This window comes from Carassius carassius, chromosome 6, assembly GCF_963082965.1.
Source record: "Carassius carassius chromosome 6, fCarCar2.1, whole genome shotgun sequence".
In the NCBI taxonomy this organism is placed as follows: Eukaryota; Metazoa; Chordata; class Actinopteri; order Cypriniformes; family Cyprinidae; genus Carassius; species Carassius carassius.
In genome coordinates, this window is record NC_081760.1 from 32,797,361 (window position 1) to 32,814,588 (window position 17,228).

Below are 17,228 nucleotides of genomic sequence, written 5' to 3' on the forward strand. Positions count from 1 at the left end.
GCAGTTTGCATTTCCTGGCTAACATTAGGATCCAATATGGTTGAAGTGGAAAAATGAACATGTTTTACAATGACCAGCCCTTACCTTTGGTGTGTAACTGGTTATCATGGCAACCAGGCGCTGTGGACCCATTGCTTTGGTTATGGATGGAGGCTAGCTTGTGGGAGATCTGGTTTGACGAGTTTTGATTAAATATTAACCTGGCACCCTATCAACAAAGAGCAGGGCTGTACTGGAAGCTCCTGACACCATGACGAATTCCTTGTGTGTGTAAACACACTTGACCATAAAGCTCTTTCTGATTCTGGCTAGGATAGAAGGTCACTGAGAAGTATTGTAATTGTGTCACCGATACACGTCAAGATTTTCCTCCTATTATTGAATGGCTTGTTTTCAGGGTGTGGTGGCTGCAATCGGTCAGTCAGCTGCTAAAGTATGACTCCGTTGTCTCTGCTTTGTCATTCTGGACTAAGTGATGTTCTTTACTAAAGAAAGAGAAATTAATAGGATTCCGCTGTTTTTCCACTGACAAAATGGAAATGGCAGAAATGTTTCTTATGTTTTCTAAAATCTTGTTTTGTGTTCCTTATGTTCAAGGTAATATAAATGGGTTATTGTGACCGTAAAAAAAAAAAAAAAAAATATATATATATATATATATATAATAGAAACATTACTATTTTTAATTTTTTTGAAAAAAGTTTCTTCTGCTCATCAAGCCTGCATTTATTTGATCAAAAATACAGAAAAAACAGTAATATTGTGAAATATTATTACAACTAAAAATAATAGTTTTCTATTTGAATATACTTTAAAAAATAATGTATTCCTGTTATGCAAATCTGAATTTTCAGCATCATTACTCCAGCCTTCAGTGTCACATGTAACATCAGTCTATCACATGATCATTTAGAAATCATTCTAATATTCTGATTTATTATGAGTGTTGGAAACAGTTCTGCTGTCTAATATATTTGACGAATAAAAGGTTAAAAAGAACTGCATTTATTCCAAATAAAAAAAAATTCTAATAATATATATTCTAATAATATATTTTCTTTACTATCACTTTTTATCAATTTAACACATCCTTGCTGAATAAAAGTATTGATTTTATATAAAAAAAAAAAATACTGACCCCAAATTACTGACCAGTAGTGTATATTGTTATTACAAAATATTTATATTTTAAAAACATAGCTTTTTTTTTTTTTTTTTTACTTTTTATTCATCAAAGTATCCTAAAAAAGTATCACATGTTCTGAAAAAATATTAGGCAGCAGAACTGTTTCCAACTTTGATAATGAATCGTCATATTAGAATGATTTCTGAAGGATCATGTGATAATGATCCTAAAAATTCAGCTTTGCATCACAGAAATAAAGGATCATTTAAAGTATAATACATTTAAAAACAATTATTTTAAATTGTAATAATATATCACAATATTAATTTCTTTTCTGTATTTTTGATCAAATAAATGCAGGCTTGATGAGCAGAAGAAACTTCTTTCAAAAACATTAAAAATAGTAATGTTTCCAAACTTTTGGTCTGTACTATATATATATATGAATGCACACTTTGGATAAAAGCATCTGCTAAATGCTTACATTTTTTTATATATATATATATATATATATATATATATATATATATATATATATATATATATATATATATATATATATATATATATAAAAATGTAAGCATTTAGCAGATGCTTTTATCCAAAGTGTGCATTCAGGCTAACATTTTTTACCTAACATTTGCTCCTTGGGAATCGAACACACAACCTTGTGCTGCTAACGCAATGCTCTAAAAATTATTACTATTTTTTTTTTATTTTTTTAGAAATCTGTAATTTTATTCAGCAAGGTTGCATTGAGTTGATACATGTGACAGTAATATGTGACTGAAATCCTGAAAGAATGTATCAGGTTTTCCACGAAAACAATTTGGCAGCACAATCATTTTCAATGTTGATGATATAAAAACATGAAAAAAAAGTGAAAGTGATGTGACATACAGCCAAGTATGGTGAACCATACTCATACTGGACTAAAGATGCTAAAATTCTGCTTTGCATCACAGGAATAAATTAGACACACACACACACACACACACACACACACACACACACACACACATATATATATATATATATATATATATATATATATATATATATATATATATATATATATATATATATATATATATATATATATATATATATATATATATATATATATATATATATATATATATATATATATATATATATATATAATTTAACTGTTTAAATTGTAATAATATTTCATAGCATCAATCAAATACTCTCACCTTAGCATAAGAATCTTCTATCAAAAGAATTGAGTACTGATAAAAAATGAAAAATCACAGACCTGAAAATTACTACTCAAAGCTTGTAACACTTAAATACATGATACATAATAAACAAATGCAAGATGTTGTGACAAGAAGACAGATTAAATTACTATTGATAGATCCAAAATTCTCTTGAATTTGGATATTGCTGACTACTTTTAGAATTAAAATATTGTTTGATTTGAAAAATATGAAATGTTAAATTTTGTCTTTATCCAGCAAGTGCCAATGATTTATTAGTGCTGACTTCATTGATCTTGACCATCCAAAGTGTTTGCCCTGGGTCATTCTCATCCATTTTTCCTTTCACTTTCTCAGCAGTCCGAAATCCAAGCAGGAGGCCATGGTGAGGTCTCCACCTGTGATGTCCCCCTCCAGCGCCGCACAGATGGACTCCAAACTGCCCAACCAGGGAAAGCAAGGGGGCGCCGGCAGCCAATCACAGTCGTCTCCTTGTGACCCCAAGTCACTGAGTGGAAGCCACACACCCAAAGGTCCCCAAGGCCCCATAGGGAGTATGGGACTCAAAAATGGACAAGGCCTGAGTTCAGGCAACGGGGCAAAAGGCAAGATTAAAAGAGAGCGAAGCACTTCAGTGGAGTCATTCGAACAAAGGGATACAGGAACGCCAAACAATGAAGGGGATCAGAAAGGTAAAATAAAGTGTGATTTTGTTTGTGAATTATGAAGCTGATTCAGAGCTCTTGCATTCATAATGTATAATTAATTAAATGGATAATTTACCACTGTGGTTTTAGATTACATCTAACGTGGTTTTAAGCGTTTCCAGTATCTTGCCTTACTGTGTTGGTCAGGTAATTTATATTGAGCGGTGTGATGATGTGCAGTTATTTTTGTAACTCTGAATATTATGATCATCCTGTGGCACAGAATGATACTCATACCACCTTGCTTTGACATTGAATGGACATTACATTTTGTGCATCAGGCCCATTCTAAGGAAATGGAGCAGTATCTTCGAACCTCCAAGAGATAATATTTGTCTTACCTCAGGCCCGTGTACAGTAGCGCAGTATCCTGCATAACACAATGAGATTAGTGGTCAACCAAATTGTTGTTGTTGTTTTTATTAATATTATTATTTAATGGCCGAATCTTAAAATAATACTACCTTTGGTGCCTAAAAAATGTGGTTACAGTCTTGCAAAGTACCATTTATTTTTTTAAATTCTTTTTGTGCTTTTGTAGTGCTATGTTATCATTTTTATATTTCTCGTCTCTTTGTGCCCATATATAGAATATTGCAAAGCTCCATTATAAATGACCTTTTAATGACCCAGAATGCAAACGCACATCTTATCCCAAGGGCCACATTTTGCCGGTTTCCTTGTCTCATGTGTGTTTATGTACGTGTTTGCCCGCCTCCACAGGGTTGCCCTGAGGGCTGTAGTGGTGCATGAAGACATCCACACCCCTGTATGTTTTCTAGTGGCAGCATCACAGGATAAGCCTGGTTTAGGAACCAGGGAACAAACCATTTGGTTTGCTGAGTGAGGGGGAGACACCTTGCTTTTTTTTTCCCCTCCCCCTTTTTTTAGGATGGTGTGCTTGACAGTCTGAAGGACCCCTGCTGGTTGTTAATGTCTCTGCATAAACATATTTCAGTGTGCGGCTCAAGCATTTTTTTGTTCTTGTGTCTTTGTTTCAGTTTCTGTTTTTTTAAACCAGCTCTCCACTATTACATTTTTTTTCTCATGGTTAATTCTTGAGGTGCAGCATGTAAAGAACATTAAAGACCATTAGTCTGTGTTTATATGTGTATGTTTCGAATGGGGACATTGATGTTTGTCAGAAATGGCTTGTCCAGAAGCAACCTGTTTGGTTTTCTTTGTGTACCGATGTGCTTGTATGCTCACAGAGAGACAGCTTGTAAGGCTGTTTGGTGTGCATGCTTGTGTTTGTTCAAGCTGTCGAGGTTTACTCTTGCCGTTTGAGCTGTGTGTGTTGTCTGTACACAGGAAGTCTTATATCTCTCCTTCTGACCCGAATGTGTCCCTAGTTTCAATGAGATGTTGTGGTCTGAGAACTAACCAGCTGGATATACACTGACAATACTGTGAGTGTATTGTCTTTTTAAAACCTTGTTCAGACTGACTTGACTTTTCTTCCTCACTGGAGGTCAGCTGATTTGGTTGTTGGTGTTTTTTTTTTTAAAGCAGATGAATGGCCTTCGATACTCAGAGGTGGAAAGTAACGAATTACATTTACTCGCGTTACTGTAATTGAGTAGCTTTTCTGTGTACTAATACTTTTTAAAGTAATTTTTTAAATCTGTAATTTTACTTTTACTTAAGTATATATTTTTTTAAGTATTGTACTTCGCTACATTTTAAAACACATTAATTACTGAGTAAAAAAAATAAAAATAAAAAAAATAAATCGCTCCCTGGAAACTACGGCATAATGGGCAGGAGGGCAAACTGGCGCTAAAATCACAAGAAAGATGCAGACGGACAAAACAGGCGTTAGTGGTGCAGACACCGCTGAAAACGAAACCCCGTCATATTCTGAAGTTTAACTCGAAGGAAATGAAGTGAACCCCTGGCCATATGTATGCTCTATTATGCAGTGTAAGCTGTACTTGCCTAGGAAGACCAAACTAGCAGCTTATAAAATCTCGACAAGACATCAACCCTTCGCAAGAATGTAGAGGTAAGCTAAATAATTGCATCGTTGCATTGGTGGTTAAAATGAAGCTTTGACATTTTAGCAAGAGGTTTTGCACAAATTAGCTAAAAAGACCGTGGTGAGGAGTGTGCTATTTTTGTTTTAATGACGTGCGCGCGCATTTATAGTGCGTTCTTTCACTGTGTGATTCAGTCTCCTAAAATGCATTTAGAATGATCACAAAATTGAAGATATAGGGGCAGAAATACATACATATATATAACAGTTCAGTAAACAAGTTAATTAAGAGACTTGCGTTTTAGACACCATATTGCCTTTTTAAGCTCTATTTCTACAACAGAAAATAATTCCAAACACAGCCACCAAAGCACAGTTTTGCGTCTCTGAGCAACGTGACAGTGTTTCGTTCCTGAATGAATCAACCGTTTAAATGATTCGGTTCAGTCGCAATGAATCACTTATTAACAGTGACTTGCTGACACATACTGGCCATTTTAATTTCACATTTAAAGTATCTTTTGATTTTTTTTTTAATAATTAATTTCTTATCATTTCAAATGAGTATTCAACATTTTATGTCTTGTATATCAAAACATTATTCATGCATTTGTAACTGCAGGTTAAATGCATTCTTGTCCTGCACTAAACAGTGTAATACATCTAAATGCCACTTCCAATGAATCTTCTGCATTTCCTCTGCATTAAAAGATGAGTTTGTTGATACTGATTTGCCTGGTAACAGCCCAAATGTTTTATTATTCTAAATAACTGATTCCTTTAATTAAAAACAACTAGTTTGAGATTAATAGGCCTATCCCAGGGGTGTCAAACTCAGTTCCTGGAGGGCCATAGCCCTAACCCTGCTCCAGCACACATATCATGTAGTTTTCAAATAAACCTAAATGATTAGATTAGCTGGATCAGGTGTGTTTAATTAGGGTTATATCTAAACTGTGCAGGACTGTGGCCCTCCAGGAACTGAGTTTGACACCCTTGGCCTGTCCCATTTTGACTCCCTCCCACTGTTAAAATGTAACTAAGTAATTTTTACTCTGAGTAAAGTTTAAATGAGCTACTTTTTACTTTTACTTGAGTAGATTTTTAGACTGGTACTTTTACTTGTACTTAAGTAAAATTTCATTAATGTAATGGTACTTTTACTTGAGTAGAATATTTTTGTACTCTTTCCACCTCTGTCGATACTGAATGCGATATTGCATAGCTTGTCAGTGAACTACGTTTCTATCTATTAAATGGTGCTCCATTTGAAAGCAGGTGATGGCGATTTACCGCTAATCAGTGAACCTGCTTTACTGACGAAATGCGCCTGACAATCGCATTGATATATAGCCCCTAGCTCCTAGCTCCAAGTTATCTAAAGTTAGTTTTAAGCCATCCTAAACTCCTTTAACAATTTCATAACAGCCTTGATTGGTCAACATGGCATGAGTAAAGAATGACAAAGGATAGCACAGTGCTTTCCAGACAAATGTGGAATTTATAATGAATGGAAATCACAGTGTACCAAAAGGTTTTGGCAGTTACATAAATTTTGTGTTTTGCAAAGTTTGCTGCTTAAGCTGTTGTTGTGTTTATTCACATTGTTTTAGATTACTGTGTAGAGAGATCAGATGCATTTGAAATAATTGCTAAAAGCTTAAAGGAGCATTTCACCCGTGGGAACATTGATCTTCATTGAAAGTGGGTCATATATGTAGTCGAAATCTATTTTTGACCGAGTTATTACAGAAAGTAACTATGAGGCTCATTTGTATGGAAAACCACAACTCCCACAATGCAACACATTTGCACAGCTCCACAAGCCACTCCCAAGACATTGAGGACACAGTTAGCGATGTATTGTATTTACCTGCCACAGTAGTAAACAATGCCACAGTAAGCTTTTTGTGCATTAAAAAAGGTACTGCACAAACAGTTTACAGTTGACGTTACGTAACTTATTAACCGGGAATCATTTCGTGATAATAATGCTTGAAGAAATAGTGTACATTTCACGAAATGAATTATACATAAAATTGAAACACTTACTTTACAGTTAGACGTCCATTTGTCCCTGCAGGCTTCGGCTGGCGTTTCCAGTTTATTCGGAATTCTGAAATATGTCTCCAGGACGCCTCTGTCCATATGCGGGGCGAAACTAGGATGGTTCACAACGCAAACATCCGTGTCCTTGTCTGCCTTATACATTTCTTCGAGGAGAAATTGGCATCTTTGAAATTCTTGGCAGCAGACGGACTCTAGCTCTGTGTCCGTAGGCGCACAACGAGAGCACAGGCACCACCAGTCTGCACCAGCTAGAGCACGCCCGGGCTCCTCGGACGCGACAGGCAGGTCTCCGGCCTCGGCTGCAGCCACCGCCTCCTGTTCCTGCATCAGCCTCAGCTGCTCTGCGCTATATTGTGGCTCGTATAGATAGCCACGAACATCTGTTTCGAGCAACAGACTTTGAAAATCCTCTTCTTCCATATCATGAGTTGTTCCTCCAGCCATTCTCGTAAATCTGACTCCATAAGCGCTTGTTAGCTTAGCTACATAGTTTCCAAACAAGATGGCGGATTTTCATTTTCGTTTCTGTAAGTTTAGTCCCACCCACTGATCTGTAATAGGCCTGTAGGGTGAGTGGGTCCCACCCCCTGGAATAATAATAAGCTAGTGTGTGTAGTCTCTACACTTTTCAATGAATTTTGACTTCCTGCTTATTATGACGCAAAATGACGATTTTTACGTCATAATAAGCAGGAAGTAAAACACTTAAATCCTTATTTCTCCCATCTCAGGGAAAAATAAAGGAAAAATCCATGATCATTATAATATATGACTTGGTTTCTAACAATACAAAGCTAAATGCAAATGGGTGAAGTGATCCTTTAATTGGCCAAAAATTACTTTTTACAAAAAAAAAAAAAAAATAATAATAATAATATATATATATATATATATATCTATTTGGCCCTTTTTTTTTTTTTGATCCTGACACAAAATGACCAGCTAACATTTAATTGTCTATTCATTTCTGCAGCACATGTGAAAGTGTGATGAGTTCTAGTCAGGTTAATCACTATCATACTAATTAGTTTGTTAGAGCAGACTGATTGCTATAAAAGGAGGGATGAAGCAATTCAATCATTATGGTCTCCTGTGCCTTGCCTGTAATCACCGTTTGCAGCATGACAATTCGGGTAGACAACGGCCAAAGACAAAGTCTCAAATAAAGTACAAAAAAAAACATCAGGGTCATGTTCATTGAATTTGGGAAGCAGTCTCAAATTACTGGCCAAATCAAACCCTCCAGATAAACTTATACCTCTCTCCCCAAACTCTGACAATATTTTTCCTTCCTTTACCAATTTCAACCGCTCCACCTGCATCTCATGATCTCGTGCGGATTTCTCAGCCTCTAACTTTTTCTGTTTGAACTCAATCTGGAGTTGTCAAAACAGATTGTCGTTTTTTTTATTCTTTCAAACTCCAATTCATAACATTTAGTTTCTTTAATCATCTCTTTATTATGAAGCTACTGCATTTGCAAAATCTCTTTTCATCTTCGAATGATAACTCGGAGAAAATATCTAATGAACCTTTAGCATCAATGTCGCATTTTCTCTCTGGAGAGGCCACTATGATGCTATTTTCATACAACCAATTATTCACAACAGAACGCAATTATTTTTTTCCTTATTTTCTGGTCTACATCATATTCCCATAATTGTTGTTTTACAAAAGAAATAAATAGTTTACTTAAAATGTTACTCTTAAACACAAAGCAAGTGGATTTATTTAATCTCTGGAACACAACAACAAATTTTGTAGATCACCAAACTGATCACCAATCACAGGTACAAGCTACTAACAATGTGTATCATAATAAGTGTGTTCGACTTGAAGCAGCGTTGCACAGACCAATCGGTGTTTGGCATCAGAGCGATTTGAAATTTATGCAACACTGATGACTGTACTCATGTTGATGTAAAACATTTTGAGGACTGTTGCTCAGACTAAACCTTGTCTGTTACTGCACCACACAGCCATTGGTTATTTTGTTGCATTTACTATCCACCTTTTTGTTTGAGAAACCCCACAATTTAGTAGTAATGTATTTCACAGCATTAGAAATCGTATGACTGTTTCATTAACATCATGGTAATCTTACTCTTCTGTCTCTCTCTAAAGAAATGGGCAGTAGAGCGAAAAGGTTATGTGTTGGAGAGCGACGGTTGCCCTACAGCGGCGCAGATTGGTGTTCAGGTGGAGAGAGTGATGAAGACGACCCAGGATTCTTCAGTATGTAGTTTCACTATTTTATTTTTTGTGTTTTATAATCAAATGAATTTAAAGCATAAAGCAGTTTTTACCTTAATGTAGGTATTCAATCCTTAATGGCAATTGTCACCTGGTGGCAAAAATGTATTTAATAATAATTAGAAGAAATTGACTTGTGATTACGAATTCTCTTTGCAAACTAATGAAATTTGAAGTATTTCTTTTAGCATCACTAAACAGAGTGATTGCGAAATATATCTTATTGCTGATGCAGTGTGATAATGTCTATAATGCTTATAATGTTTTGCACAGACTGCAACTCTGCTGACATAAAGACAGATCCTGGTGCTCTTTCTGCCTCTACGCCTACCCACAATACAGTAGGGGGACAGAGTACAGCGTCTGAATTGGGAAGTGGGCAGAAACCAGGGTCAAAGGTCGTTTACGTATTCACCACAGAGATGGCCAACAAGTAAAGATTTCCTGTTTGTTCTTAATCAGTGATGCTTGTCATAATATAAATGTGAACGTGCTCATGTTTTGAAACTAGATGCCATTTTAGCACTGCCCTCAGGTCGGGGTTTCCGCTGGTCCTTAAAAAGCCTTAAATTTAGTTGTATCAAATTTAAGGTCCTAAAAAGTCTTGATTAGTACAAGAAGGTCTTAAAGGGATAGTTCCTTACCCACCTATTTGTATTTTTTTGTATTTTTTATTCCTTATTGTGTTTTTTGTTCTGTCGCTGTTATGTTGCACTGCGGAGCTCTGTCACGAAAATAAAATTCCTCGTATGTGTGAACATACCTGGCAATAAAGCTCATTCTGATTCTGATTCTGATTCTGATTCACCCAAAAATGAAAATTACCCCAAAACTTGTATCTGAACTGTATATCATTATTTTTGCTGTCGTTTTACAGTTTATATGTTACGATAGACATTGCCCTACCCTGCTCATATGATATTAATTTTACTTGTGCAGGTCTTAAAATTGATTTTAACAATCCTGAATGTACCTTGCAGGTACACTGCTAAAATGCAGTTGCTTTGTTAAATCATAGTGCCATGCTTTTTTTCGGTTTAAAAGAACCAAATCCCACTCTCACAATCTCTCGCTTTCATATTTCCTTTTTGCTGTGCTAAGAAATTGAGCACTGACAGTAACATGTTTACCTAAACTAGTTCCTCAGTTGACAGATATTAGAATGCTTGTGACAGGATGTGTCAGAAACTTTGTCAGACGTTGTGACCATAAAAAAAGTCTCCCAACAGAGCAGTGCCATTACTGCTCTGCCATCACACTAGATGCTCTGCCAATTTCTCCTGTGGACTATTTGTCCATCCTTTTCTAGCACTGTTGTATATGTGGCTATGGCCAGCTGCATGTACAGTCACAGTACCCATTACTAGTGTTTAATGTAGTCGGAGTGAAATAAATATGTTCTGTAATAAAGCTAAAATGGGTGTTTTCTGTGCCACTATCATCACTGAACAGTATTGCTGAAAAGTTTTTATGCTCCTTATGCCAGTGTTGTTTGTCTGTCTATTTAGCATGCTTAAACAAAAAGTCAATTTTATAATAGCGCCACAGATACAGATTGCTTAAAACTTTCAAGAAAATCAACCAACAAATGACTTTGAGTTAAGTTGTGACAAATTAGTTTTATACATATTAAACTTGAATTGACAAAAGTTTTTTTACATGAAAATAAATACACAATTCAGCTCCAAATTAGACATTGAAGATAAGTCTGTTTTTGGTCAGAAGAGTTATGCAATGCTTTGACTGTGACTGTCATTTCTTCCCATCTCAGGGCAGCAGATTCAGTAATAACGGGACATGTAGACAATATCATCACTTACCACATGAATAATATCTCTAATGGCAAGGGTGGAAAACCCCAGCTCCCCCTGGTAAGAAGGGACATCACTAAATTGTGTTTACACTATGTCACTAAAATATTTGCTGTTAAATGTCAAGACAGGCGCATTAAAAAAATCTATTTTATTGATTCTGTTTTTTGTTTTTTTAGAACAATCAGATTGGGTCCCTCAGAAGTGACACTAAACAACAAGGAGTTCCATCCCAGCAACAGCCCTCATCTCTCGCCAGTGATCAGAACCACCAAGCAGCCTCTAAAGTAGCGCAGTCAGGCCAGCAGCAACAACCTCAAGTGCAACCCACCCAACCTCAGCAACCAGCCCAGGGGGCAAAACCAACTAGCCTGCCTCCAGACAATGCACCTTCAGCTGGTTTAGACTCTAAGAGCCTCCCCAGCAGTAGCCCACAGGATGGTGCTGGATCCCATGATGGTAGCAACTCTGCAGGGACACCTGGTAGCCAGGCCTCCAACCAGCCTTCCAATGCTGGCCCTCAACAGAACTTCCTATCCCTAGATTTACCTAAAGGGGCAGATGCTAAGCTCACAGCTCAACACCACCAGCAGCTGGCTCATGAAATCATGTCTAGCATGGTGGACAACCCTGAGGGCCTTTCCCAAGAGCAACTTGAACACAGGGAACGTTCCTTACAGACTTTACGTGATATACAGCGAATGCTCTTCCCAGATGACAAGGACATGGCTTCTATGGGCCAAGGGAATATGGGTGGACCCCCGCCCAATTCAGCAATGATGGAAGGAGGACCCAAGAAAACCGAACAAGGGCCTCTCCAAGCCATGATGGCCCAGTCAAAAAGCCTTGGGAAGCCAGGTGGTCCAGGAGGACCACGGCCAGATGGGCCTCCCTTTGGTCCACCTGGTCCTAGAGACATGCCCTTTCCTCCAGATGATCTTGGACCCCCTCCACCAGGTCCAGGACCTATGAACTCACATCCAGGTCCTGGTGGAGAGCATGGAGACCATTTGACCCCAGAGCAGATGGCTTGGCTTAAACTACAGCAAGAGTTCTATGAGGAGAAGAAGCGCAAACAGGAACAAATGCAGCATAGGCCAATGGGAGACATGATGCTTCATCAGGGTGGACCTAGAGGAATGATAAGAGGCCCACCGCCACCCTACCAGATGAATCCTGGAGAGGTGTGGGGGCCTGGTGGCCCTGAACCATTCCCTGACCAGATGAACATGGGTCCCAGAGGGATGCATCCACACATGCAGAGGATGCCTGGTTTCCCTGGCATGATGAACCCTGACATGGAAGGAGGGCCCAATACTATGCCCAGACCTGGAATGAACTGGCCTGATGAAATGCCAAAAATGGGGGATGGGAGAGGATTCCCTCCTGGGCAAGGAATGTTTGGAGGTCCGGGTGGAAGGGTGGAAAGATTCCCCAATCCTCAGTCTGTACAGGAAGCTATGTTCCATCAAAGTATGGGTGATAAACAAGGCATGGGTCTGACACCTGGCATAATGATGGAGATGAATCGAATGATGGGTAATCAAAGACCCATGGAGCCTGGAAATGGAGGTGGCATGATTTTTCCCAGAATGCCAGGTGATGGTCCCATGAGTCCCTCCTCAAGAATGGAGTTTGTGAAAGGTCTTGGTCGAGACATGAATGAATTTGGCATGGGACCTGGCCCTCAGATGATGCTCCCTAAGTTGAGAGAACCACCAATGAACCTTAGTCCAGAGGAAATTATGAAGATGAGGCAAGGTGGAGGTCCAATGCCTGACAATGTAGTTCCTTCACAGAGAATGATGCAGGGGCCTCCTTTCCCAGACCAGCCCCATGCAGGAGACCTTAACATGGTACCTAACCGACAATTCCCTGGCATGTGTCCCCAAGGCCCTGGAAATCAAAGAGGTCCCAGAGGCGAGCCACCCTTTGGACCTGACCAAAGAGGAGGTAATGTGGGTGGAAATGGTCGTCTCAGTCACATGCCTCATTTACCACCGAACCAGATTCCCAACAGCTCAGGGCCTCCACCTGGCCAGAGGAATATGAGTCGCAAGCCCTCAGACCTGAATGTCCAGTGTGGCCCTGCAAACTCACCCAACATCAATGTCAACCCGCTAAAGTCTCCAACACTGCGGCAGGTTCAGTCACCAATGCTGGGCTCGCCATCAGGTAACCTCAAGTCACCACAGACACCGTCCCAGCTTGCTGGTATGCTTAGTGGACCATCAGCTGCAGCAGTAGCAGCAGCGGCAGCCATTAAATCTCCTCCCATGATGGGCTCAGCAGGGGCATCACCCGTCCATATGAAGTCTCCTTCGCTTCCTGCCCCCTCCCCTGGCTGGACGTCATCACCCAAGCCACCCATGCAAAGCCCAGGAATCCCTCAGAACAAGCCTCCCCTTAATATGACATCACCAAATATGATGGGCAATATAGAGCAAGGTACAAAAAAAAATTGTCAAAAAAACTTTCATTATTAATCATCATGTATATTGTAGGTTTATTTTTTAGTTATTGTACATATGGCATATTTTATGTGGACCCAGTCTTTGTTAATTGGTATGCAACTCTGTTGGCACTTTGGTAACACTTTACTTTGATGGTCCCCTTTAGACTATCTGTTGACTACAGGGAACTTTGCAACTACATGTCAATTACCAGACATTAAAGTATGAGTACACCAGCTGTTTAATATCTGGTAACATCTTGTTTTATTGGTTGCCAGACATGATATGGTTGAACAGGCATTCTACTGACTAAAGTAATTTTGATTCTATTAACCCTAAATTCTACTAACCCTAACCATGACCTAAAGGTCTACTAATACCATAATGAGACTTAGTTGACAGATAGTTGTAAAGTTATTTATACTCAACAGAATGTCTGAATGGGGCCATCAAAATAACAAGGACAATATTTAGTGGCACTTTGTTTTCATTTGCTCAGTTATTCCTGCCAATTACACTGTTCTAGCAGGACTTTTAAATAAAGTTTTTGTTGCAGCTATTGACCTAAGAGGTGTCGGATAAAAAGTCATTGGTAAAGGCTCTTCTTCCATCATTCTACATGTCCTCTCTCCTGTTAACCTCCTCTGCCCTCCTCTGTTCTCAGGTGGTAATCCTCCTTCCTCAGCTCCTCCTTCCAGTAGTTCCTCCAGTCAGCCAGGTGGCATGAATGTGCCAGGAATTCTTCCATCCAGCAGCCCCTACACAATGCCCCCAGAGCCAACGTTATCCCAAAATCCACTTTCCATCATGATGTCCCGCATGTCCAAGTTCGCAATGCCCAGTTCTACACCCCTTTACCATGATGCAATTAAAACCGTGGCTAGCTCTGATGATGACTCTCCGCCTGCTCGATCGCCAAACCTGCCATCTATGAACAACAGCATGCCCGGTAATGTCTATAAGAATTATTGAAAATGCAGTCATTTTTATAGTAGCATTTTCGCGAGGCCTTTTCCACTAAATCAAAATCTTTTTGTTCTCTTTAAAGGTATGGGTGTGAACCATCACCCAGGTCATCCTCGAATGATGACGCCCAACTCTTCTGGCCCCATGCCTTCCCTCAGCCCAATGGGGATGAACACTATGGGTTCCCAGCCACTTTCCCATGGCATGCCAAACCAGATGCCCTCGCCCAATCCTATGGGCCCTAATATGCCTCCTCACTCTGGGCCTATGGGTCCAGGCATGATGGCTCATGGTATGATGATGAACCCAGTCTCCCAAGACCCTGGCATGGGCAACCAGATGATGCCACAAGGGCGTATGGTTCTTCCTCACCGAGGACAGGGCTTCCCTCCAGGACAATCACCTCCACAGCAGGTTCCCTTTCCTCACAATGGTCCTGGGCACCAGGGTGGCTTCCCTCATGGGATGGGTTTCCAGGGAGAAGGGGGCCCACTGGGCAGGATGGGCAATATGCCTCATGGACCTGGTGGTGAGCCAGTTATGTGTAAACCTAACACTCCAGGAGGCCAGGAGTTTAATAACATGCCGGGTGTCTTCAATGACTCGGATTTACATGAGGTCATGCGACCAGGTGCATCAGGTATCCCAGAGTTTGACCTCTCTCGAATTATCCCTTCAGAGAAGCCAAGCCAGACTCTGTCTTACTTCCCTCGTGGTGGAGATGCCCCTGGTGGGAAGCCACCACACCCGTCTGGCTTTCCCCACATGCAGGGGATGATGGGTGAGGGCAATCCAAGGATGGGCCTCCCCATGCAGGGAATGGGTGGTCCTCCTGGCCCTGGACATATGGGACCACAGGAAATGCCCATGGGTAATCCAGGCCACAACCCCATGAGACCCCCAGGTTTCATGGGTCAGGGTATGATGGGGCCACAGCACAGGATGTTGTCTCCTGGCCAGCAGCCAGGAATGATGGGAGGCCCTGGAATGATGCAAGGAAAGGAAAGGCCAATGTACAACCACCCTGGCCCTGTGGGCTCTCCTAACATGATGATGTCACTACAAGGGATGAGCGGTCCTCAGCAGACTATGATGATGTCCTCTCAGATGAGGCCTCGAGGAATGGCAGCAGATATGGGCATGGGTTTTAACCCTGGCCCAGGGAACCCTGGGAATATAATGTTTTGAGCCTCCACTACAGTTATGAACAGTCAGGAAACTGTGTAACCTGTGAAATAAAAACCTTCTTAATGAAAGACAAAGACTGTGTTATTAAGCAGATATATGTGGAAACTGGGACATTTTCTGTGCACATACACACCCTGACACCTGGTTAGAATAAGGGATGTGTTCACAGGGAATCTTCTCATTTAACAATTGAAGGTGTGAGAAGCTAGTTGCGCTTTCCTCAAAGTTGGGCTCAGGTCCGGCACTGTTTGGAACAGACTTTTTTCTTGAGAATGTATATGGAATTTACAAGACCGACTCATGACGAGGATATTTGTTTGACATTGTGGACAAGGTGCCACATATAAAGTCTACAGCAAACCAAGGATGAACGTTTAGGGGTTTCATTGTACTTTTATACATAGGTGGAAACCAAGAAAGATTGTTGGAAAAAGAAAGTCCAAGAACTCAAAGAACAGACATGAAAGTGGAAAAGTCAAGGAACATTTTGTCACAAGGTGCACCGTCTTGGCTATATGTTTACATCTCATCGCATCACTTCCCTCCAAACAGGAAATGCTCTTTGTATGTGTGTACTGTACTTGTGTTGTTAAAGGGATTCTACCAGTGATTTCTATAGTTTTTTTTTTTTTTCATCTTCATTTGTATAGGGGGGATTGAGGTGGTTGTTTGTGGACAGTAGGTGACACAACACCACCACAAAATACTGCGTACTGTGGGGCATACAGAATATTTTAAATTTAATTTTCTTTGCTACTCCAGTGTATGATAAAACCAAACTAAGACCTCATACAGATCATAGTATTATTAAAAAAAAAGCACAAACAAGAATTAACTGTAAAGAATAAAGTGTTTTCTTTTCTCCTTTTTTATTGTAGAGAAAAACACTTTTTGACAGTCAGTAGGAGCAGTAATCAGATGTATGCAGTGTGATCTCCTGTTCCTGTTTTAGAAACTCTGTAAGCTGGTCTGGGTACAGGTGAGGGTGACTGTGGAGGGGCATTTTTGAACCCCATGAACCAGCACTCAGTTCTGCAGTAACGCTCAGGCTTCTGTCTGTATATCCGGGACTGCAGTCAGGCTGTAGCTGTTTGCCATCACTGCGAAATACATTGAAAAGATTTTTTTTTTTAATTGCTTGGCTGTGTACAGCTGTAAAGTGCAGTGCTGACAACATCTGAACTACTGGAGGGTGGGCTTTCTTTCTTTTTTTTATTTTGTAGAAAACAAATGACTATTAAAAAAGAAAAAAAGCTAATAGGTTGTCCCTTTTGTCCCTGCCCCTCCTGTGTTGATGCTTGTCATGTGTAACTCCATTGAATTTGGTACTGAACCACTTCCAAAGGCTGGGCTGTGGTGTTGGACTACAAATAAAATATATTGTTTGGTATAAAGAGTGCCTTTGTGTGTATCTCATGGCTATTAATGGTCTTCTTCTACCCCCTAGTGGCAG

At 39.7% G+C, this 17,228-nt stretch overlaps 1 protein-coding gene across 4 annotated transcripts in view; it reads left to right on the top strand.

Moving 5' to 3' along the window:
- Positions 1 to 17,169, top strand: part of bcl9 (BCL9 transcription coactivator) — a 114,736-nt gene extending 97,567 nt beyond the window's left edge. For 2 of the 4 annotated variants that reach the window (XM_059552735.1, XM_059552734.1), the window contains exons 5-11: positions 2,707 to 3,041; positions 9,229 to 9,339; positions 9,631 to 9,790; positions 11,129 to 11,228; positions 11,348 to 13,616; positions 14,286 to 14,570; positions 14,670 to 17,169. In XM_059552735.1, coding sequence (XP_059408718.1) covers positions 2,707 to 3,041; positions 9,229 to 9,339; positions 9,631 to 9,790; positions 11,129 to 11,228; positions 11,348 to 13,616; positions 14,286 to 14,570; positions 14,670 to 15,775 — 4,366 coding nt within the window. In that variant the 3' untranslated portion in view covers positions 15,776 to 17,169. The remainder of the gene's footprint in view (positions 1 to 2,706; positions 3,042 to 9,228; positions 9,340 to 9,630; positions 9,791 to 11,128; positions 11,229 to 11,347; positions 13,617 to 14,285; positions 14,571 to 14,669) is intronic. The other 2 variants (XM_059552737.1, XM_059552736.1) reach the window with 2 other exon arrangements.
- Positions 17,170 to 17,228: the final 59 nt, after the last annotated feature.